General features: G+C 42.2%; 1 protein-coding gene across 1 annotated transcript; it reads left to right on the top strand.

Annotated features, from left to right (window-relative positions):
* The first annotated feature begins 3,458 nt into the window (after window positions 1–3,458).
* cdk4 (cyclin dependent kinase 4) lies at window positions 3,459–22,193 on the top strand. Its single transcript, XM_084316531.1, has 8 exons — window positions 3,459–3,698; window positions 9,193–9,425; window positions 11,942–12,077; window positions 13,728–13,895; window positions 15,260–15,369; window positions 20,111–20,161; window positions 20,247–20,382; window positions 21,253–22,193. The coding sequence occupies exons 2-8, from the start codon at window positions 9,196–9,198 to the stop codon at window positions 21,337–21,339; spliced, it is 918 nt and encodes a 305-aa protein (XP_084172657.1). The 5' UTR covers window positions 3,459–3,698; window positions 9,193–9,195; the 3' UTR covers window positions 21,340–22,193.
* Window positions 22,194–23,050: the final 857 nt, after the last annotated feature.

The raw sequence follows: 23,050 nt of genomic DNA, 5'->3' as shown, positions 1-23,050 counted from the left end.
GAATGGCACTTGGAGAATTTCATTTCCATTCATTAATATTTTAGATTCTTCTTTAGGGTAGTACTTATTTTTGTTACAGAAGACCATGAAGTAAAAAAAATTGACATTTAGAGTAAGCTTGTTACGTTGAAACCAATTAGAGACTATGTGCAAACATTTCAAAATGAGTCTAATATTACAGAAAATTACAAAATTGTCAAACGTGAAAAGATTGTGCTTACTCAAAACACTGCAGTGATGCCATCGCATTGGTATATTATAGTTATGGGTTAATGGTTAGTTAATGCTCTATCATCACACAGGCCTGCTTAAATGCTCTTCTCATCTGGTTCTAAACCACAGCCTGCATTGGTAGAGGCCATTTTAATTCCACGTTAGATTGAGACCGTGGTCCTTTTGAAACCTTACGCCTGCGTCACCTCACGTTCAAATGAGTGGTCCTCTAGTGGTGTTGATCTTATAGGCTGCGGGTTGGCAGGGGAGACCAGAGGTAAGACCAGGCATTCTGTTCAGAGCCATCTATCACCAGAGTTTGGCCAGGTTGGATAGTATCGATGCCATGTTGTTTTTTGTATTATTATAAAACAAAATTATTAGATGAGATTCTAATTCATAGTCATTATACAGCACAAGTACAGTACAACGAAAAGAGGTTTGTCGTCCAACCAGAGTGCAAATGTAACAGTAAAACTGAAATTTTTTAAACCTTGCCGTCCAACCTCTGGTTATACGTGGCTCTGATTTAGTTTAGACCCAAGTAGGTGGTTCGAAAGAGTTAACATTGAAATATTGTCTGCCTCTGCACATTTTTGGGCGCTGAACGGATCTGTTTTTATGTGCTTCTAGTGCACCATCAAGGTTCAAGGATCAAATAACTTTCCCCAGGGGGACCTGCTTGTGTGGCGTGGAAAGAAAAACATTCAAAAACAAATACAATCCAAGAAGTCAAAGCTTAAAGAAGCATAAAGGGGTTTGTCTGTGCAGGAACCATGCTGCTGTGACAGTCTTCCCAAAGGAGGGGGGGGGGGGGGGGGGGGGGATTCTTACTTAACAGTCACGACACAAAAACACAGGTTGCACTATAACCTTTCAAACAGGCGGGAGCCACACAACACCCTTCATAATACATTATGCCAAGGCGGGTCCAGCCAGGGCAGGCTGAGGTGGTGATGGGTGTGCAAGCAGCCCAGCATGCAGCACAGCGGATACGGCTATTCTGGAAGCAGCGGGAGCAGCGCAGCGGAAGTTGAGCGACACTGAGTAGGTCAGCCCACCCTAAGATTACCCTGCTTTCTTCTGTGAGCAATGACTGTGAGTGGCAGCATATGATTATAGGTTGAGCAGTGGTTTGGTTTCTTGATTGAAACTTGCCCGGCTCATGTCTCATTCCCTTTGCTCTTTAGGAATGACAAGCATCTTTAAAAAAAAACAATAAAAACAATTTAAATAAGAATGACAAGCATATAACCATATGTACAAAATGTCCAGATGTGAGCTCACAATGAAGTGGAGTTTTTTCTTGTTATATTAAGGGGTGGCAGGTTGGCTAGATATACAGTATATATAGATATACATCCTAGAGGCAAATCTTTCCTGTGACAAAATGGCAACCAATGTAATCAAAAAAGTCAACCAACGAACAAGATTCTTGTACCGGATCTCCTCTCTGGTAAACACCTCAAAGGCGCTAAAAACAAGATTACAAACATCACAAAACAAACTGGTCAGACAACTGCTTGACCTTACTCCTATAACCCACCTCACCCCTGCCCACTTTGACAACCTAGGATGGCTTAGAGTAGATGACAGAGTACAGCAACTTGCAATGGGCCTGGTCTAACAGTGGTTCCCAAAGTTGGGGTCGCGACCCAAAGGTGGGCCGCGAGCAGCCACGGATGGGCCGCGAGATGATTTAAAAAAAAAAAAATAAAAAAAAAAAAAAAAACATTTTTTTATTTTTTATTTTTATAATTTTTTATTTTTTTATTTATTTATTTTTTGTCAGGCCACTGAACTTAGAAGCAGGCCAGGACAGTGTTTCTAGTTGTATTCTAAAATTCTATTCTATTGTATTCTAAAATGTGACTATATGGTTTTATATTAACTTAATAAATAAACAAAAACGAAAAATCTACTTATTTCAACGAACATTTCAAACTAAATAACAGATTATGCACATAAAACGCTGAAAACAACCGAAGCAACAATAGTATTTTAATGAGGCTATTATTATTATCATTATTATTTTGCAACAAGTTAGCCCTCTCATAAATAGCACATATAAATGAATAACTAACTTGAACTAACTTAATAGGATTGAAGTGATATTTGGCTTAAAAAATCGGTCGCCTGACAAAAAAAAAAAAAAAAAACCAGACGATGTGCATTGGGCCGCGGCTCTCTGACGCCTTATTTTCTGGGCCCCGGCCTGAAAAGTTTGGGAACCCCTGGTCTACAACACACTACACCACTAAGGTACCCATGTACATGTCGAAATACTTCCCAAAGGTCAGTGAATTCCACGACCACAACACCAGAGGGAGCTCCACAAATCATGTTAAACCCAGATTCGGCTCCAACAATGTGGAACGCCCAACCCACAGCCGTAAAAGAATGTGAATCCCTACCCTCCTTCAAAACCGCTCTCAAAGAGCACCTACGGGTGGCTGCAATTAGAAACTGACCCGGTTCTGCAATCTGTTAATAAAGTTTTCAATCAATCAATCAATCAATCAATCAATCAATCAATCAATCAACCAAAACAATTTTTTTTTTAACAAAGTGCAATATCAAGTGGTGTTGTTTATTTTGCCTATAGCGGTTTGACAGCGTTACAGATTCTACCTTTAAACTGTAAGAGTGAAAACAATCTAGTCAGTACACCTACAAATCTGTGTGACTGTCAATTACGTTATGCACATTAAATATATATGAAATATATATATACATATAATTATAATATATAAATATGTAAATATATATAAAATAAATAGCCTATACATTACATTTCCACAAAGATGACCAGTGTTCATTGGCTACTAGGTCATAGGCTATTGCACACCGTGGTATGAGTCACTGTAATCCATGTGCCCAGACAACTTCTAACCAGTTACCTTAACCTTCATAAATGATTAACATAATGTGAGTATCTGCAATGGGAGTGTTGCATGCATGCATGCATTTATTTTGAGTTTATGGACCTTATGGGTATTCTTGTTTTTTCTTGACTTACTGTGTTACTGTGTTTTTTTCTTCTTGACTTGTTTAAAGAAGACGTGTCTCTGTTAAGCACTTTGAGTTGCACTCCGTGTATGAAAGGTGCTATATAAATGAAGATTGTTATTATTAATGATTATTGATCATTTTCAGTATTATTGGGTTAGCCCCGCCTCCCAGGAGTTCCTTGAAGCAACAGGAAGAAGAACTGTGCTTCACCCTAAAAACACTGTGCCGTGCTGCACACACACAGAGGCTGATCTGTGCACTGGAGAAAAGGGAGGTTGAGAAATCATATCGAATTATTGGCTGATTTGGGACAATCTCCACGGCGCGTCCACACAGAGAGCCGCAGAATCTAAACCCTGTGCGTTTTGGATTCGTTTTTCCATAGGATTGAAGTCATACACACTTTAATGAAGATTATTTCCTCTGTGTAAAGTTGAATAAGCTGGCCTGCCCACAAAACACAACAAAACGTGGTGAGTAATGCTACGGTATTATATAGCAATCCATAGTGCGATCATGTCCTGCTTGTACATTTGGGCATATAGGCCCCACATAATAATAATAACATTGTATTTGGTCAAGGACGTGGAATTGTGATTAATAATGACAGCAACTTGTTGCACACCGCCCATGCACTTCACAATCACACCAATATATAGCATGGTTTTCTCCTGCCACGTCAGTGCATGTCTTAATATTAAAAGAGAGAAGTCCATTATGGACTAATAATAGGCCGATCATGTTCCTACATTTTCTTGTTCGATTAATTAACAAAGAACGACCACGTGTCGGAAGAGAGGGCATTCGCATGTATTGCCCCCCTCCCTCCTCGCTTCCTCGCCTGCAGTCGCTGTCCAATCATCGGCGTTTGCAGGAGAAAAAAAAACTTGATGAGCGAAGTACGAACTTCCGTCATGTTGTTCTAGTGATGATTGATGATGACTCGTTTGCTCATTAGGGCCCAACCGCCTTGATGACCAAGCTGCATGTTGCAAAGTCAACTGTACCTTTCTATGCTTTCTATTGTCCTCCCTATGCTTCCTAATATCCTTCCTATCACCCTTCCTATGCTTTCTATTATCCTTCCTATGCTTCCTAATATCCTTCCTATCACCCTTCCTATGCTTTCTATTATCCTTCCTATGCTTCCTAATATGCTTCCTATCACCCTTCCTATGCTTCCTATCATTCTTCCTATGCTTCCTATTGTCCTCCCTATGCTTCCTAATATCCTTCCTATCACCCTTCCTATGCTTTCTATTATCCTTCCTATGCTTCCTATCATTCTTCCTATCACCCTTCCTATGTTTTCTATTATCCTTCCTATGCTTCCTAATATGCTTCCTATCACCCTTCCTATGCTTCCTATCATTCTTCCTATGCTTCCTATCATTCTTCCTATCACCCTTCCTATGTTTTCTATTATCATTCCTATGCTTCCTAATACGCTTCCTATCACCCTTCCTATGCTTCCTATCATTCTTCCTATGCTTCCTATGCTTCCTATCATTCTTCCTATCATTCTTCCTATTAGGGATGCCTAAGGCGTTGTCTTAACGTTATCTAGCCGGCTAGCAGTAGCTACAGATAGCTCCTGATATCAATGTCTTATAACATTGATTCGATGCGTATTCGAGCCCCTGGCTTCCATCGCATGAGGGCAGAGTATAGGGTCCAGCTGCAGCGCCGGAGAATCCTTGCTGGAGCTGGAGGCTACTCGAGTATACACAAAGCAGAGTATACACACAGACAGTGGAGATAGCGAGCATTTTGACTTGTTGGGTGGTGGCGATGTCTCGCAGATAATACAACTACAAGTATAATTATATAATATATATATTTTATAAAAAAATATATATATTTAATTTTTTTTAACATTTTTTATATAAAACCAAAAACAATCTGTATCGGATCTATTGGCCGATATGGCTCAAGACGATCGGTGATCGGTATCGGTGGCAAAAAACGTGATCGGGGCATCCCTACTTCCTATGCTTCCTATCATCCTTCCTATGCTTCCTATCATCTTCCTATCATCCTTCATATGCTTCCTATCATCCTTCCTATGCTTCCTATCATCCTTAATATGCTTCCTATCATCCTTCCTATGCTTCCTATCATTCTTCCTATGCTTCCTATCATCCTTCCTATGCTTCCTATCATCCTCCCTATGCTTCCTATCATTCTTCCTATGCTTCCTATCATCCTCCCTATGCTTCCTATCATTCTTCCTATGCTTCCTATCATCCTTCCTATGCTTCCTATCATTCTTCCTATGCTTCCTATCATTCTTCCTATGCTTCCTATCATCCTTCCTATGCTTCCTATCATCCTCCCTATGCTTCCTATCATTCTTCCTATGCTTCCTATCATCCTTCCTATGCTTCCTATCATTCTTCCTATGCTTCCTATCACTCTTCCTATGCTTCCTATCACTCTTCCTATGCTTCCTATCATGCTTCCTATCATTCTTCCTATGCTTCCTATCATTCTTCCTATGCTTCCTATCACCTTGATGATGACCAGCTGCATGTTGTTCAACTGTGCCAGTGGAATTGCCAGAAATAGCCTATATCGTGGGAGTCGACCATAATGATATTTCCAGTTATAACGTCACCCTCTTGCATATGATCCCTATATCTGCAAGTGTATTAACCTTTTATAGCATCATTATGATATATTGCTTATGACAAGATTGATGCTATACACAGGACAGAAAAACGCCTGTCTGGTCCCCTTGCAGATGCCAGAAGGGCGGTTCATCACAAGTGTTGTTGACTGTAGAGCCTGTGTCTCACGGAGACGCTCAGCTTAGGGCCTGTAGTTACCAGGCATCTTTTAACTATCAATCGGCTATTTATCATATTTGTCATGAAGTGTTTTGTCAACCAATATGGCACAATGCCACATGCTCATTGGCCATGGATGAGAATCGCCTGTTATTTGTCCAAAGATGTTGAGATTTAATATACTATGAATATAATAGCCTAACTGCTGAAACTAAATTTTATTTAAATGTGGTCCTACTTGTACACGTGACATTTCTATTTTATTCTCTTGTGGGAATTGGGTCTCAAGAGGCCATTAGGAATTTTCTTTTTTATATATATTTATTTTGTGTCTATTCATTCTGTTTAAACCAATGGTTTTCTTCACAGTTGCAGATAAAGATTAGGCTACACTAATATTATAGTATATGACTCATCATAATTTTTTTTTATAAAACATTTATCATAAATGATGTAGCCTATCTGCATCCACTTGGCACTCGGTGCTCCATCCTGTGTCTATGCCTCCTAACATCCTTCCTATAACCTTGCCTCATTGTTCTGACCAGGATCACGTTCCTTTTTGCAGCCTTGACACGCGTGCACACTGAGTCTGCCGTGGAGGAGAAACCCTCTAGCGCTTGGCATGCTAATAACTATAACTGGAGAGCAGTCAGTGCGTTTGTCTTGTTTGTTAATGGTAACAACTATAAGGAGAACGGTCAGTATTTTTGTCTGTCTGTGTGTCCGACATGTCGCCTGGTGGAGATTTGCGCTCTACTGAGCATACCTTTCTCGTTATCATAGCCTATTGGAATAGTTCTGGGCAGTGCATAATTGGGAATGAATTACTTAGTTTTAATCATCCCTCCTGGATACAACACAAGCGTATCCAGGATGTGTGTCATCAACAGCAGAGCAGCTCTGTCTTTTGCCACAGGGCACCATAGATGCTCCACAGGTGCAGTTAAGATAACTGAGTCATGCCTCGGGCAACGTGGCCAAAGTAGCATCTTGTTGTTATTCTTCTCTTTTTTGATGGTATTAAATGGTATTTCATTTGATATTCCAACATATATTACACTGATTTCATCCATACTTTGAAATTCTAGATTCAATTCTAGATTAGATTTAAATGTATTGTCATCCTACAGCACAACGAAAAGAGTGCAAATGTAACAGTTAAGTGCAATAGTCATATTATTATATATTTATATTTGACAATGTACAGGTGATTAAACTGGGTGTAAAATATATAACTTGGTACTACTGGGTAATAGTGCTAATCAGATGTATGTACAGAGCAGAGTTGTAGTATTAATATGTACAGTGATACAGGTATAAAGACAATATGGTAGTAAGTCATACTAGTGGCCAGCAGTGTAACTAGTAAGAGTAGGTAAGGAATATGTACAGATTCATTCAATCTTTATTTATACTCGATAATACACTGAGTAATTAAACTCATTTACAGTGCCGTCGAGATGTTACATACACAAGTGATATAGATATTGATATAGTATATATCTACAGATATGTAAAAATGATTATATGCTGGTATGTACATACTGATGTGTGTATATTTATATATACATTACATACAGTATATTCAGCATTATTGTACATGCTATCGTACCCCTCATTGTACAAGCATACCCTTCAGCCATAATAGCAGCTATCCTCCGGTTGCCATGGCAGCTATACTTACTGGGGGATGAACCAGCAACCGTTATTGATTGGCCTCTCTTCCTCTGTGTCTCTAGGCCATTCCACTGCTCCATGATCCCTGACCCCGTAGCTTACTACTCATCATCACCACAAGGCCAGCTGAGAGGATGAGAGAAATCCAAGTTTTCAATATACGGAAACTCTGAAAGCCTCCATTGCAGTGTTTTTTTTTATATTGTGGTGAAACGAGGATTCAAGAGCCATCGATTCCTGATTTTAACCTGGTCAAACACTGGCAATTCTGATGCCGTCCTCTAGGTGTCGCCAAATCTCCATGTTATTGATGTGCGGCCCGGCTTGGATTGCCCGCGGGGTGGTTCACCTATCCCTGCTCAAAAGATTGTCCAGCTTTAAAAAGAAACTTCGCACTTGAACACGAGAGCCTTGATTGAAAGATGAATCTTAACGGTTCTTCATTGTTCCTTCATACAGTCATTTTCCTTTGTCTAATTTCTTGGGATAATATTATATTATTTTTAGGCAATATTATGAATTAAATCGGCACAGCTGTTCTTCGTACTATTTCACGCTACTGATCATCGCTGATAACTGCTACTTTTGTTCTTTTTCTGCGTCTACTGACAGTGGAGTAGCTAATGTTTGTGCTCATTCTAAAGATCAAACTCTGAACCACGATCACCTCTCTTTGCTCAAGGCCCGACAGGCACTATTTTTTTTAGTTAGTCCTACCAGATTGACGTCTGCTAAGAAATGGCCAGTGGGTGCAAAATCTGAACCTAACATTCAAAAATCTATCTCTTTTGGAGATTTCTTCTTCTTTGTTTTTTATCGAGATCTTTTTATTGTACATTTCCACATTATATAAAAAAAAAACAGTACATTGTGTCAATTCTAAGTATCAACCCAACACGCCCACCCACCCTTCCATCCACCCACCCAACTAACGGATATACATCACTATATTAAAGTCAAGTTATTATTCACAATTGCTGAGGAGGAGAAACACACACTTACAGAAACAAACATATTATAAGGCTACATTATTCTCTGCTTCTCTATTGTTTCTACAAATGTCAAGAAAGGCTGCCAAATTGCGTAAAATCTCCAAACGCACCCTTGGAGAGAGAGAGTATCTGATCTGCTCTACCTTGATACGTGGCATACTCTCTTTGATCCCAACGGGAGGGAGTGCGTAGGAGGTAGACGATCTTGCCACCTCAACTGTATAAGGCGCCTGGCTTACAAAGTGCAAAAGGCCACCATGTTGCTTTCAAATGATTCAAGTGTTCACTCTCTGGTGTAACGGAGATTTCTCTCTTTGAGTTGTACGTCCCTACAGGTCACTGGCCTAGCCTGAACTGATATCGGCGTCATAGAAGATAGGAAGTCACGGGAGAGGTCAGGCAAGGTCGCGTAGGCTGTTCTCAGGCGCTCTGCGTCCGTGTGACCGTGTTTCTATCCTCTGCGTTCATCTTTGTCCCCCTCTCGTCCGTTTCGTCTTCTCTTCCAGTCTATGCGCTCGGCCATGGCCCAGGGCACTAGTGTCCAGTATGAGCCAGTGGCAGAAATCGGAGGGGGCGCTTACGGGACGGTATACAAGGCCCGGGACATGGAGAGCGGGCAGTTTGTCGCCCTGAAGAACGTACGTGTCCAGACGGACCAAGATGGCCTCCCGATCTCCACGGTCCGAGAGGTGGCGCTGCTCAAGAGGCTGGAGCAGTTCGACCATCCCAACGTGGTCAAGTAAGGCGGTTTTTGAGTTTGTCCCGAGTTGTGACCGACCGTTGTGATTGGAGGATGGAGAGAAGAGAGGGGCGGGATTTAGTGCCGCACGGTTAATGTAATCGCAATCGCAATGTCTGCCTGACTGCCTGTGCGATTATATATAACCGCAGAAAAGGCTGTGATTTAATTAAATGAGTGTGTGTGTGGGTGCTGAATGCATGCGGGTAAAAGCCAGCTACTGTACTTCTCGCGTTAACCCTTTGTTGTGTGGCAGTGAATGGGTTAACCTTCTGTATTGTCACAGTGAAAGGGTTAATCATTTGGTAGTGTGCTAGAGAAGGGGTTAAATGTCCAAATCTGAGCCTTTAAAGAGCCGTATATACACACACGTATACCCAGTAGTATATATGCACACATTTTAATCCGGGATAGTCTGATTCACACCCACCCTGTTTTATGTTGTGTATTCTATTTCTTATTTTGTAATCTCATATTTCTATAGCTTTAAATTTTTGTAACCATGTTTTTACTGTGTTTTATTATAGTGTAATTTATATGTACAACACTTTGGTGCAACTATAGTTGTTTTTTAAATGTGCTTTAGACTCTCTTACATAATGTAGCAAATGCTGCGGTCACAAAATGGTTAGGAAAACTCGCCAAACCGTGCAGGGTTTGAGACTGCTCAATTATAAAGGTTCTCGTGTCTTGTCTTTTAGGATTCAGCCACACGGTACCACTTTATCACTACCGATGCCAAGTCCGGTACTTTAATATCAGCTGAGGACCGATCCAATCCATTACTCTTGACTGTACGGACACACTTTACTGGGTTCAGGTCACTGGACATGAAAGGATTTGAGATGGAATCCATGTTTCACCATCAGAGAAATGTGACCTGCTTCAACGCGTCTAGAAATGCAGAAAATCAAGTGGCTTTGCTTTAACGTTTGACATGGCTCCAGGAACACACCGATGCCACCTTTTTCACTATCGATACAGAGTCCTGAGCTAAGGTATCGGCCAATAAGTGTACTGATCTGTTACTTTTTAATGAACACTATAGTAAGTGTTTTATTTCTAAAGCACATTTAAAACAATGTAGTTGCACCAAAGTGCTGTAGATATATGGATGAAATAAGAAATGGAGAAATACACAACATTAAACAGGGTAGGTGTGAGATCAGAAAAGCGAAAAGGGTAAACAGGTAGGTTTTTAACCTGCGTTTAAAGGGAGGGAGTGGAGGCCCATTCCACAACTTTGGGGCAGCACCTGCAAAGCCACGGTCACCCTCCAGCCTAGATGGAGGGACCACCAGAAGAGAGTGACTGGAGGAGCTCCGAGATCTAGGAGATCTAGGAGATCCATTATTTAAATGAGGGAGCCAGGCCATTGAGGGCTTTGAAAACAAATAATAAGACTATATAGTATATAGTGTGTGTATATATATATATATATAGTAGTCAGTGGTGCAGTCGTAATATGGGGAATGCCCAAACGCCACGTGCGTGCGTGCACGCGCACACGCATACATGTTTCCTCGGTTGCGCACAGAACAGATGATTATTATGCATAAATGTTTTAAATGTAATTGTAGTTACAATTTCTTTAATTGAATTAACTTAAACTAGAAAAGTAAATACAAACTAAATTAACAATGTAACTTGGAGTTAGTTTACAGAAGGACAGTTTCCTTCAGCGACTCCCCGCCGGAGCTGGGCGGCTGCTCCGAGGACTCATTGACGCTGGTGGAGAGGCGGTAGTGGAGGAGAGGAGTCCGTTGTTATGCTATCGCCGATCGGTATCCTATGCTATTATTATGCAAAGTCTAGGTGATAAGTGCCGGCCGGCGCGACGGGTCCAGTGGCAATTGTGAATGCATTTTTGCACATCCGCGCGCACTTCTGCCTCAGTGACCAAACCGTGTTTAACCGCGTTTGTGCACGACTGCATGCCTGATAGTAGTATAGACTAGTAGAGACTTAGCTGTGGCTACGTTGATCTGTCACTGAATGGATAGACATTTAACAAGGTGTTACCATCTGTTGGCATATTTTTTTAATGTAAACCTCAACGTAACTGCCTCTGCAGAAACAACAGCTTTGCAGATTGGTAACGTCTCAGTTCCAAAGGTTCACATTCTACGAATCTGGCGTCAACCCTGTCCAACAAACGGACATTAATCGTTGAAAATGAATTAAAAACAAGACTTGCAGTAGACGGATGAACACAGCGGATCGATGTAGAGTGTAAAGACCATTCAATGTGGGGTCATTGGACAAGATTATACAATTCTGCTCCATTACATCCAACGTGATTCTTCTACATGCAGCAAATCGAGTCACTGTGCTTTGATTTCTTACATGTTCCAGTAATTTGACAGACTTCTTCGGTTTTTAGCCGGGAAGAGGACCGATATTGGTATCTTTTGATCTGATTTCTGGGGGCCATTTTCTAATACCCTCTCACTGTAGAAAAACGACAATAGAGAAACGTGATGAAAGAGTATCATGTGTTGTGTTGTGCACCACAGGCTTATGGATGTATGTGCCACCCAGAGGACAGACAAGGAGACTAAAGTCACTCTAGTGTTTGAGCATGTCGACCAGGACCTCAAGACCTACCTAGCCAAGGCCCCAGCGCCAGGATTGTCCCCTGACCGCGTCAAGGTAAGAGTTGCCCGGGGGGGAAGCCAAGCTCGTCTCGCATGGGTCACTCCAGTCACCCGAACAACTGCCTCTTTGAACTGCTGCGGTCAGGCAAGCGATACCGGAGTCTCAAGGCGAGCACAGAAAGACTCAGAAGAAGCTTCTATCCCCAGGCCATCAGGCTGCTAAACGAACAATGAACACTACACAACAACAACCATCAAACGCACATAGCACACACATCCACACGCACACACTCACTTTAAACAAACACACTGTAGCACCCACCCCACACACTTTATAGCACACACCCACTTTAAACAAACACACTGTAGCACCCACTCCCCACACTTTATATTTATTGATGAAGGATTGCACTACAACTCGTACACCTTACTGTAAATTGTACCTAAATTGTACCTCATCCCATTTCTGCTTTGCACTATATAGTACTGTACATTAGTACACTGCATAGTATTGTATATTATATGGTAACTCAGTTACGTCTATCCTGCATCGAACATTGTACATATGTCTATACTGAACACTGTGACCTCATTTTCTACTTTTCTACTTCTAAATTACATGCTATACTATGTTATTTGATACTATCTTGTCTAGCACAGTCTCTGGAGCGTAACAGTAAGAAGCATTTTGTATGAAAGTATTCTGTACTTCTGTATGACAACTATTAAAGAAACTAACTAAACTAACTAACTTCCCTGCATTGTTGGATGTTTTTAAGGAGGTGTTACTGTTACATGGAAAGACATAAGATAAGATATTCCTTTATTGATCTCCTTGGGGAAATCATTGCAGCATGGGGGATGGGAGGTACAGGTATGGGCAGGGTAAGGGCTTGTGTCCATAGCAGAAGTTTTTTTCAAGGCGGACCGCTTTGAAAAAAAGGGGAAAAAAAGCTTAGAGCGTTTTCCTGGGTCTCGCGACTGCCGCGGCTCCGCCCCTTCCTCGATGTGGATTACCTTGATGAGCGGCGCTCCTTTCCAAAAGTTGAACTAGTTTCAACTTTATGCGCTGGGAGCGCTCCGCCCAAAAACGCTGCCGCCCAGAGCTCATAAACGCGAGGCGCGGCGCTGGGAAGAGGAGCGCGCCTGTCGCGCCTGTAGCATAGAAATGAATGACAGGAAGGAGCTGACGACTCGTAAAACGTCCGCTATGGACACAAGCCCTAATAGTAGAAAGACATAAATATAGGCAATCAAATTTAGATCTGAATATAAAAATGTGAGAAAAATAAACAAAGATGCAGATGAGGGTCTCTATGCCCTATCGGTTATATTATATGTTACAATAAATGTAGGCAATAAAGAATTTCTATCTGAATATATATATATATATATATATATATATATATATATATATATATATATATATACTATGAGTAAAAGTAAACACAAGGTGCCGTGTTGGAAACATCACTATGTTAATTCCTTCCAAAGAACATTTTCAGGATCTCTGGGAAATGGGGAAACTTGATAGTAAAGCATTTGTCCATATTTCTGCCATTTTGGCCGTGTTTTCAGGAATGTACAAAATCGTTAGCAGGGAGGAGTTTAGGTTTATGAGTGTGGACAGGGTCTTGTCCCAAGTTGCACCTGATTTGTAAATGTGTGTGTGTGTGTGTGTGTGTGTGTGTGTGGTGTATCGTAGGACCTGATGCGTCAGTTGCTGTGCGGCCTGGCCTTCCTCCACTCTAACCGCGTCATGCACCGGGACCTGAAGCCGGAGAACATCCTGGTGACCAGCCAGGGCCAGGTGAAGCTGGCCGACTTCGGCCTGGCCAGGATCTACAGCTGCCACATGGCCCTCACCCCTGTGGTAAGGATCTAGAGCTGCCACATGGCCCTCACCCCTGTGGTAAGGATCTAGAGCTGCCACATGGCCCTCACCCCTGTGGTAAGGATCTACAGCTGCCACATGGCCCTCACCCCTGTGGTAAGGATCTAGAGCTGCCACATGGCCCTCACCCCTGTGGTAAGGATCTACAGCTGCCACATGGCCCTCACCCCTGTGGTAAGGATCTACAGCTGCCACATGGCCCTCACCCCTGTGGTAAGGATCTACAGCTGCCACATGGCCCTCACCCCTGTGGTAAGGATCTAGAGCTGCCACATGGCCCTCTCACCCCTGTGGTAAGGATCTAGAGCTGCCACATGGCCCTCACCCCTGTGGTAAGGATCTAGAGCTGCCACATGGCCCTCACCCCTGTGGTAAGGATCTAGAGCTGCCACATGGCCCTCACCCCTGTGGTAAGGATCTAGAGCTGCCACATGGCCCTCACCCCTGTGGTAAGGATCTAGAGCTGCCACATGGCCCTCACCCCTGTGGTAAGGATCTAGAGCTGCCACATGGCCCTCACCCCTGTGGTAAGGATCTACAGCTGCCACATGGCCCTCACCCCTGTGGTAAGGATCTACAGCTGCCACATGGCAGGGGGAGCTTGTGCCTGCTTTGTCCTTTCAGTTGAACAGGATAATGGAAAAATGATCCCAACTCAATGGCCAGATGCGTCTTATGGTGACATCTACAATTACCTCATTGAGTCTCCAGGTAGACTAATGTTTATATTTAAGTGCAGTGGTCTATAGCCGCTCACACTACCACCACAAGCTCCCCCCTCTGATGGAACATTCAACATTCATTCGCGCGCCGTTCAGACTCTGTTGGCAATCTGCGCATACGTATGGGGAGTACATGCTGAAAAGGGGACTTTAGCTCGGCCGATTGAGTTCTGATCGATTTGGAAATGGTCGCGCCGTGTTCAGGAGATTCAGGCGCATACAAGTCTATTGGATCATGTCTCTAGCACCCCCACAGCCGTAGCTGCAACCACTTACATCAAGGCTCTCATCCACATTCATTCATTTGCTCCCCCCGCTATCTCCTCCCTGATTTCAGAATCCCGGAAGTGTTGCAGTGGTCTATTGTGTGTTGAGGATCAAGGGAAAGAGGGCGGGGCTTGAGATTGATCCATTGTGTGTTGAGGATCAAGGGAAAGAGGGCGGGGCTTGAGATTGATCCATTGTGTGTTGAGGATCAAGGGAAAGAGGGCGGGGCCTGAGATTGGTCCATTGTGTGTTGAGGATCATGGGAAAGAGGGTGGGCCTTGAGATTGGTCCATTGTGTGTTGAGGATCATGGGAAAGAGGGCGGGGCTTGAGATTGGTCCATTGTGTGTTGCAGGTGGTGACTCTGTGGTACCGCCCCCCTGAGGTTCTGCTCCAGTCCACCTACGCCACGCCGGTGGACATCTGGAGCACCGGCTGCATCTTCGCCGAGATGTTCAGACGCACGTGAGTGAGGAACTTGCACTTAACAGGGTATCTGCGGGGTATTAAAGTCTTAAAATGTCTTAGTCTCAATTTAAGGCCTTAAAATGTATTAAGAAGTCTTACATTTCATTTGCAGAGGTATTACATTTTTTTGGGGGGCAGTTCGGCTGTCGGGAGATGTATATTAAATGTTTTTGTATTCAAGTCGTTGTTCTTTGCGGGGCTACCAGGAGCTTGGTGCGTCTGGCGAGAGCTTGTACTGTACGGAACGCACGAGAATTTAAAAAGGACAGTTCGGTGTTGCTATGTGTTTTTTTTTTTTTGGTGGTTTCTTTGTAGTATGGTCGTGAAATTGGTATTAAAGTTTGCTCTAAGTGGTATTAAAAAGATCTTAAGTCTTAAATTTTACTTGTGGAAACCTGCAGATAAGATGAGATGATCCTTCATTAATCCCCTTGGAAATTCGGGTGTCAAAGCAGCATGGGGGGGGGGGGGGGGGTACAGGGGGGGGGGGGATACAGATCTTCAGTCCTATACAGTCCAGTATCTATAGACACTATATATATAATATAAAATATAAATACAATATAATGTGGGCGGCTAAGTGGCGCAGTGGGCAAGGCGCTCGCCACTAATGCAGGAGATGCTGGGTTCGAGCCCAGCTCGCGCCGTTGCTACCAGCTTGGCTGGTCGTTCATACTAACACAATTGGCAGTGTTAGGGGTGGGAAAGCTGGTGGGTGGGGATTGGATGTTGTGGACAGCGACTCCTACAGGTCGGTTGGTGCGCCTGTACAGCAGAATCGGGAAGTAACGGGCGCAGCGTGAGCCTTCCACGTGTTACTCCTCGCCACTGAGAGATCGCGCTGTACAGGTGAAAAGATGCGACGGCTGCCTCCTCGTGTACCGGAGGGGACACGTGATGCAAGGCTTGGTCCTCACTGCAGCCGACCAGTGGGAGGAATAGTCTAGCAACGTTCAAGACAGGGGAGGGAAGAATTGAAGGGAGAATTGGCGAGGCGAAATTGGGATGGGAGAAAAATAAGGAGAAAAAGTGGATAAAAAAAAATATATATATATATATAATGTAAAAAAGTACAAATACAAGATAGTCCAGTGATATGAGTCTAGTTCCCGAGTTCTGACAATGATAGTTCTGGCAGCAGAGCCAGCCGTCCAAGCCCTTTGGCCCAGGCGGTTTATGTAGTGTCGGTTTATGGACAGTCTCCTCCCCACCGTATGTATATATTTTTTCCCACCCCCTCCTAATGTACAGTCTCCTCACCATCATATGTATATATTTTATGTTAGGATCTCTGGGTAACAGTACTGTATATTTGCATATCCTATATGTCACAAATGTAACAGTATACCTGTATGTCATGATGTTGTGTATGTCATTATGAATTGAAAATGGGGGACCCTGATATAAACAAGACAAACGTCTTTCTCTGGTCTGCATCCCCTTAAAGGAAAACTCCAACATTTTGGGAAATTAGCTTATTTAACATCTTCCCTGGAGTTAGACAAGAAGATACATACCTTTTTTGTGTCTCTGCATGCATTAGGCTTAGGGAACGCCCGCACCGTTAGCGTAGCTTAGCTTCATCACTGGAAGTGGGTCAGACCTTTACCCTGAAGTTCCCTACAGTCACGAAATACACTCCAAATACAACTCCAAAACGTTCCTGTAAACATGTTGTGACCTGTGTATTTACCACGTGGAGAAATAAAAAATAATTGAATTAGACATTTACGTTTTCTAAGCAAATATACTCTGGAACAATTTTTTGCCGAACCACTCCTCTCTGGGCTCAGTGATTTCACGTCACCAGTGCTACTTTCTAACGTTGAGGTCAGTGTTTGTTTACATTTTCATTTCATTCAAAGGATCCGAACCGATTGAAGTTTATGGATACTATGACTGTGGTAAGTTTTAAGGGGCTAGCGTTACACAATAAATGAGTTATAATAATACCACAAGTGTGGATTCACTCGCCCAAACCCTGTAGCCGTGCATCGCAGTCATGAAAGGGGCTAACTAGGTCGATAGTCCAGCAACGTTGTGACTGTCCTATTCATCAATCTCACAATATTCGCTAACGTTAGACAGATGGAATACAGCCTTCCATCTAAAAACATAAATGAAAACTTACCACAGTCATGGTATCTATAAACTTCAATCGGTTCGGATCCTTTGAATGAAATGAAAATGTAAACAAACACTGACCTCGATGTTAGAAAGTAGCACTGGTGACATGAAATCACTGAGCCCAGAGAGGAGTGATTCTGCAAAAAATAGTTCCGAGCATATTTACTTAGAAAACGTAAATGTCGAATTCAATTATTTTTTATTTCTCCACGTGGTAAATACACAGGTCACAACATGTTTACAGGAACGTTTTGGAGTGTATTTCGTGACTGTAGGGAACTTCAGGGTAAAGGTCTGACCCACTTCCAGGGATGAAGCTAAGCTACGCTAACGGTGCGGGCGTTCCCTAAGCCTAATGCATGCAGAGAGACAAAAAAGGTATGTATCTTCTTGTCTAACTCCAGGGAAGATGTTCAATAAGCTAATTTCTCAAAATGTTGGAGTTTTCCTTTATCAATTGTGTGTATTGAGCCGTACTGTATTGTACCCATTCTGCAATCTGTTAAATAAAGTTTTCATTCATTCATTCATTCATTCATTCATGAGTCTTAGGCTGAACGTGCTCTTCATTCTGGCTAGCTCCTCGTAGAGGGGGTGAGAGGGGTTCTCCAGGATGGCTTCTAGCTTTTTCCTCTCCTCTCAGCCACCACCTCTAGATTATCCAGCTCACCACCCACTACGGAGCTAACCTTCTTCACCAGCTTGTTCAGCTTGCTGGAGTCCCTCGAATTGATGTTGCCCCCCCAGCACACCACAGCAAAAAAGAGGATGCTGGCTACAACCGACTGGTAGAAAGATAGTAGTAGTAGTAGTAGTCGGTTGCACACGTCGAGTCGTGGGGATACCCTGACTTAAAAATTTGCAACGGCGTGATGTGGTGAAAATGTTATGCAGTTTTCTTTAAATGTATTAATGCATCATCATGTTTAAAATGGTTGGTTTAGCTGAAGTCTACAGCCCTCCTATCCTATTACGGTAATCAACTTAAATAGCCAAAAAATTTAATAAAAAACATTCTGTCTTTGCTTGACTATGTACAACAAGGTCTCATCAGAAAATGTAAAGTACTAATCGACCACAGGAAAAAAGGTAGACAATGTATGTTATAGCCATAAGTAATATATTTATGTTTTGTATCTGCAAAAGTCCAAAATAAACACTGATTTAAACAATGATTGTGGTTGCAGACAAGTGCTCTCACCGCTAGACTAGTTTCAAGTTTCAAGTTTCTTTAATAGTTGTCATACAGAAGTACAGAATACTTTCATACAAAATGCTTCTTACTAAGCCACCCTGATACAAGCAGGATTAGTGTTTATGTTTTAAAAATGGGGTTCGGTGGTTAGGGTTTGGAAAAATGTCTCTGTAGTGTAGAGGTAAAGGCACTCTTGTGGGCGCCCCAGGTTCGTTCCCCAGTAGGGGAACTCAAACGTTTTCTGAAGACCATTTCTTTAATATGTTTATTTGTACTATGTACACATTGTACATTTTCCATCAAATACGTACTTATACTACATATGGCTATAACATAACATACATGATTAGGGATGCCCCGATCATTCGGCCAGCGATCGGTATCGGCCGATATTCAATATAAATATGAGATTGGTGAATTCTGATAATGCTTTATTTTCGCCGATCGTGAAAACGATCGAAAAACATGATCCAATTCTTAGCGGAGTTCTCACTTGCTGACTTCTCTCTCAGGCACACAGAGCTGCTGCAGCGCACTGCCCTCCCCCTCCTCCTCCTCCCCCTGCCCCTCCCAGACCCGTGTCAACAGAGGCTCCTATTGCCTCTGGCAATAGTCTGCTCTAGTCTAGTGCATGCGACCTCTGTGAGCTAACGTTAGCTACCTAGCTAACGTTACTGTTTAAACAAAATGACCCAGTCAACTATTCACTTTTAGTTTAATACATGAGGCATTGTCTAACGGTATCTAGCTGGCTAGCTACTGATAGCTCCTGATATCAACAAATGCTCCAGCAATAGTCTAGTAGTGCATGATACCTCCGTTAGCTAGGTAGCTCACGTTAGCTCACTGTTTACACTAAATGACCAAATAAACTAAATAGTTCACTGAGGCGTTGTCTTAACGTTATCTAGCCGGCTAGCAGTAGCTACAGATGGCTCCTGATATCAATGTCTTATAACATTGATTCGATGCGTATTCGAGCCCCTGGCTTGCATCGCAGTCACGAAAGGGGCTAGCTGAGGGCATGCTGAATGTGATTTGCAGATAGCGAGCATTTTGACTTGTTGCGTGGTGGCGATGTCTCGCAGATAATACAACTACAAGTATAATTATATAATAGATATATTTTATTTAAAAAAGAACTTATATATAATTTTCTTTTTAACCAAAAACGTATCGGTTTCGGCCGATATGGCTCATAGACGATCGGTGATCGGTATCGGTGGCAAAAAACATGATCGGGGCATCCCTATACATGATGTACCCTTTTTCCTGTGGTCCATTAGTACTTTATTTACATATTCTATGTGTGATTGGGTTGCTCTGTAGGGGCGCAAACGGGCATCCCTGTGTTTTTTACGGCGTCCCGACTCTAACCGAAAAGGTTGACACTAATGTACTAACTCTTCCGTTTAGGCCTTTGTTCTGCGGAGAATCGGAAGTGGACCAATTGGGGAAAATATTTGAGTGAGTATTAACACGCGTCACATTCTTGGCAACAGGAGTGGGTACGGTTGTGGAGTTTTGCCGTATCATTGTGGTGTTATTTCAGAGTTATCGGCCTGCCATCTGAGGAGGAGTGGCCGGCTGATGTTACACTGAAGAGACAGAACTTCCGCCCCTGCTCTCCCCAAGCGATCACAGCCTGCGTCCCCGAGATTAACGAGCAGGGGGAACAACTATTGCTGGTGAGGACTGTTTATTTACTTGCAGTGAAAGGGCTGGTTCACAATCCAGGATTCATTTGGCCATATATATATACGTTTGGGTATATTATAGGGCATCTAGGGACCGACGTCTTAAAATATGTGATTTAGATATTTTAGACTGTGACCCCCCCAGATTCAATAGAATTTCTGAAAACGCAAGGTAAACAGGAAGTGATGTAGTTACTTATGAACGCCTTGTCGGATTTGCATCAAGCTTGACAAACATTGTTTGTCCCACGACAACAAGGAGACCTGTGATGTTTTTATTCATTTTACATTTACTTTCAAACCTTTATTTCAACTCGTGAGACACTGAGGTTATCCTCATTTACAGCGACGCCAAGCTTACAAAACAAGACAGTTTATCATACATTTCATACATATACTGTAGGCACAATAAATAAGAATAAACAAGTTGACAGTTACAAGCTTCAGAGTCAGTTGGAGGGCATTTCAGGTGTTGCTATCGCTATTCCCACCATGGAATTTATTGTGACTTTCTGATATCCTACCATTCTTATCAATATTTAAGTGACACAACAATATGGTCACCATCCAGATCAAAAACTATTTATTTTTACTCCTCCTAGGTTGTTCACCCCGATTTATTTCATAATAAAAAAAGAAAAGTTGTTTGAAGCCAATTGCTGCCCCAGAAAAGTGTCATGGTTAAGAGGCATCATTGGGGATTCGGGGCGTACCTGCTGTCGGACACCAACAGTGCATGTCTAGTTTCTCTGAAGAGTTTGACGTTGAGAGAAAATGGGGGTGAAATCAGTGACACATGAAAATGTAATTTTGGTACAGTCCTCGCCTCCAACCAATGTTTGTTTTTCTTCCTCCCCACAGCAAATGCTGACCTTCGACCCCTTGAGAAGAATCTCTGCCCTGAATGCTACGGAACACCCATATTTCGAGGATGAATCGAGTGACTGAGACAAACCGGCTGACAAGCGGTGAATGATGCAGAGAGTAAGAGCGGCCTCTCAACTTTAGACCCGACCTAAATCAGTCACTCGGTTGTCGTCCGGTGCGTTGCTCATTCAAAGCTTCTAAGACTGTGAAGCGCGCACTGTGGGATATATTTGTTACATGTCGCCCCCTGCAGACCATTGGACCCTGTGGATCATTTGATTGAAGCCTTAGATAATGAATAATGAAAACGAAGGAGAGTGGTCTGAGAGGTCCAGCGACGCTCTCAGCATGTTAATGCCATGAGTAATGATTTTAATTTGTTATTAGCTTAAAGGACAATATCTGTTTTAGTTTTTAGTTTTTAGATGTGAATCATGTGAATCTTGCTTGAATTTTAATTAATAAACACGTTAAAAAAAATTATAGCAGTTGATGACAATACCATGCTAATATCTTAGGTTCCATTTGCTTTTATACACCGTCTAGGGAGAAGGACGAGACTTCCTCGCAGATTATAAACACAATGGATCAACTTTTCAATTAAGAATTTGACACCTGACATTTTCATCAATTGCAGTGATTTTAATGGGTGTTGAATGTACTGTTTCCCTCTGCAAGCCTGTGAGTTTGTAGACGGATGACCAAATATGTAAATCATGGAAGGCGATGCTGAGCAGTGGCCTGAGGGAACAATGTATAATTAATGTATGGAGGAAAGAATGCTTCTATTGCCCTTTTTAAGAATTGTATCCTGAATGTTATTTGTTGCATAGGTTTATGAGCAACGTTTTCCTGTACTCTTTTATTTTTTCTCCATTCCTGAAACTATGATGACCTACTACCATGATGAACCAGTGAAAGATGAATAAAAACGGTTCCAATCACAAACTAAACCGGTTTCATCTGTGCTGTGTATCCTCCTCACTCTTAAGTTACCTAGGGTCCTACAGTAGGTGACCTACACTCACACTTCAAACATCGAGTACATATTAGATTAAAATGTATTGTCATCATTCACCACAAGTGCAGTATGACTAAAATAAGTTTGGCATCCAACCAGAGTAACGGTAAAATACTATAGTAATATACAATGTACAGGTGATTAACCTGGGTATAAAATATATAAATGAGTAATACTGTGTAATAGTGCTAATCAGATGTATGTAGTTTCAAGTTTCTTTAATAGTTGTCATACAGAAGTACATAATACTTTTATACAAAATGCGTCTTTCTGTTACGCTCCAGAGACTGTGCTAGACAAGAGATAAGTATGAAATAAAATAGTATAGCATGTGAAAATAGAAGTCACGTACGTAGACACAGTGTTCAGTATATACATATGTACAATGTTCGATGCAGAATAGAAGTAACTGAGTTACTATACAATATACTATGCAATACTATATAGTGCAAAGCAGAAATGGGATGAGGTACAATTTACAGTAAGGTGTACTGAGGTATGGGTTGTAGTGCAAATCCTTTATCAATCAATATAAAGTGTGTTTAGGTGTTCTAAAGTGTGGAGAGTGGGTGCTGCAGTGTGTTGTTTGTTTAAAGTGAGTATGTGTGTGTTGTGAGTGCATTTGATGGTTGTTGCATAGTGTTATTGTTCGTTGAGCAACCTGATGGCCTGGGGATAGAAGCTTCTTCTGAGTCTTTCTGTGCTTGCCATGAGACTCCGGTATCGCTTGCCTGACTCCCCCAACATTTTTATGATTTCAGGTAATTAACA

The sequence above is a fragment of the Notolepis coatsorum genome (assembly GCF_963971535.1).
Source record: "Notolepis coatsorum genome assembly, chromosome: 6".
Classification (NCBI taxonomy): Eukaryota; Metazoa; Chordata; class Actinopteri; order Aulopiformes; family Paralepididae; genus Notolepis; species Notolepis coatsorum.
Note: the sequence above shows the minus strand (reverse complement) of the source record. Positions and strands in the feature narration are given on the sequence as shown.

Excerpts from the sequence above, each read along its gene's own strand:
- cdk4 (XM_084316531.1), top strand. The coding sequence starts at position 9,196 with ATGCGCTCGGCCATGGCCCAGGGCACTAGTGTCCAGTATGAGCCAGTG. Across the intron at positions 9,426-11,941 it reads GACCATCCCAACGTGGTCAA|GCTTATGGATGTATGTGCCA; the intron begins GTAAGGCGGTTT and ends TGTGCACCACAG. Across the intron at positions 13,896-15,259 it reads ACATGGCCCTCACCCCTGTG|GTGGTGACTCTGTGGTACCG; the intron begins GTAAGGATCTAG and ends TGTGTGTTGCAG.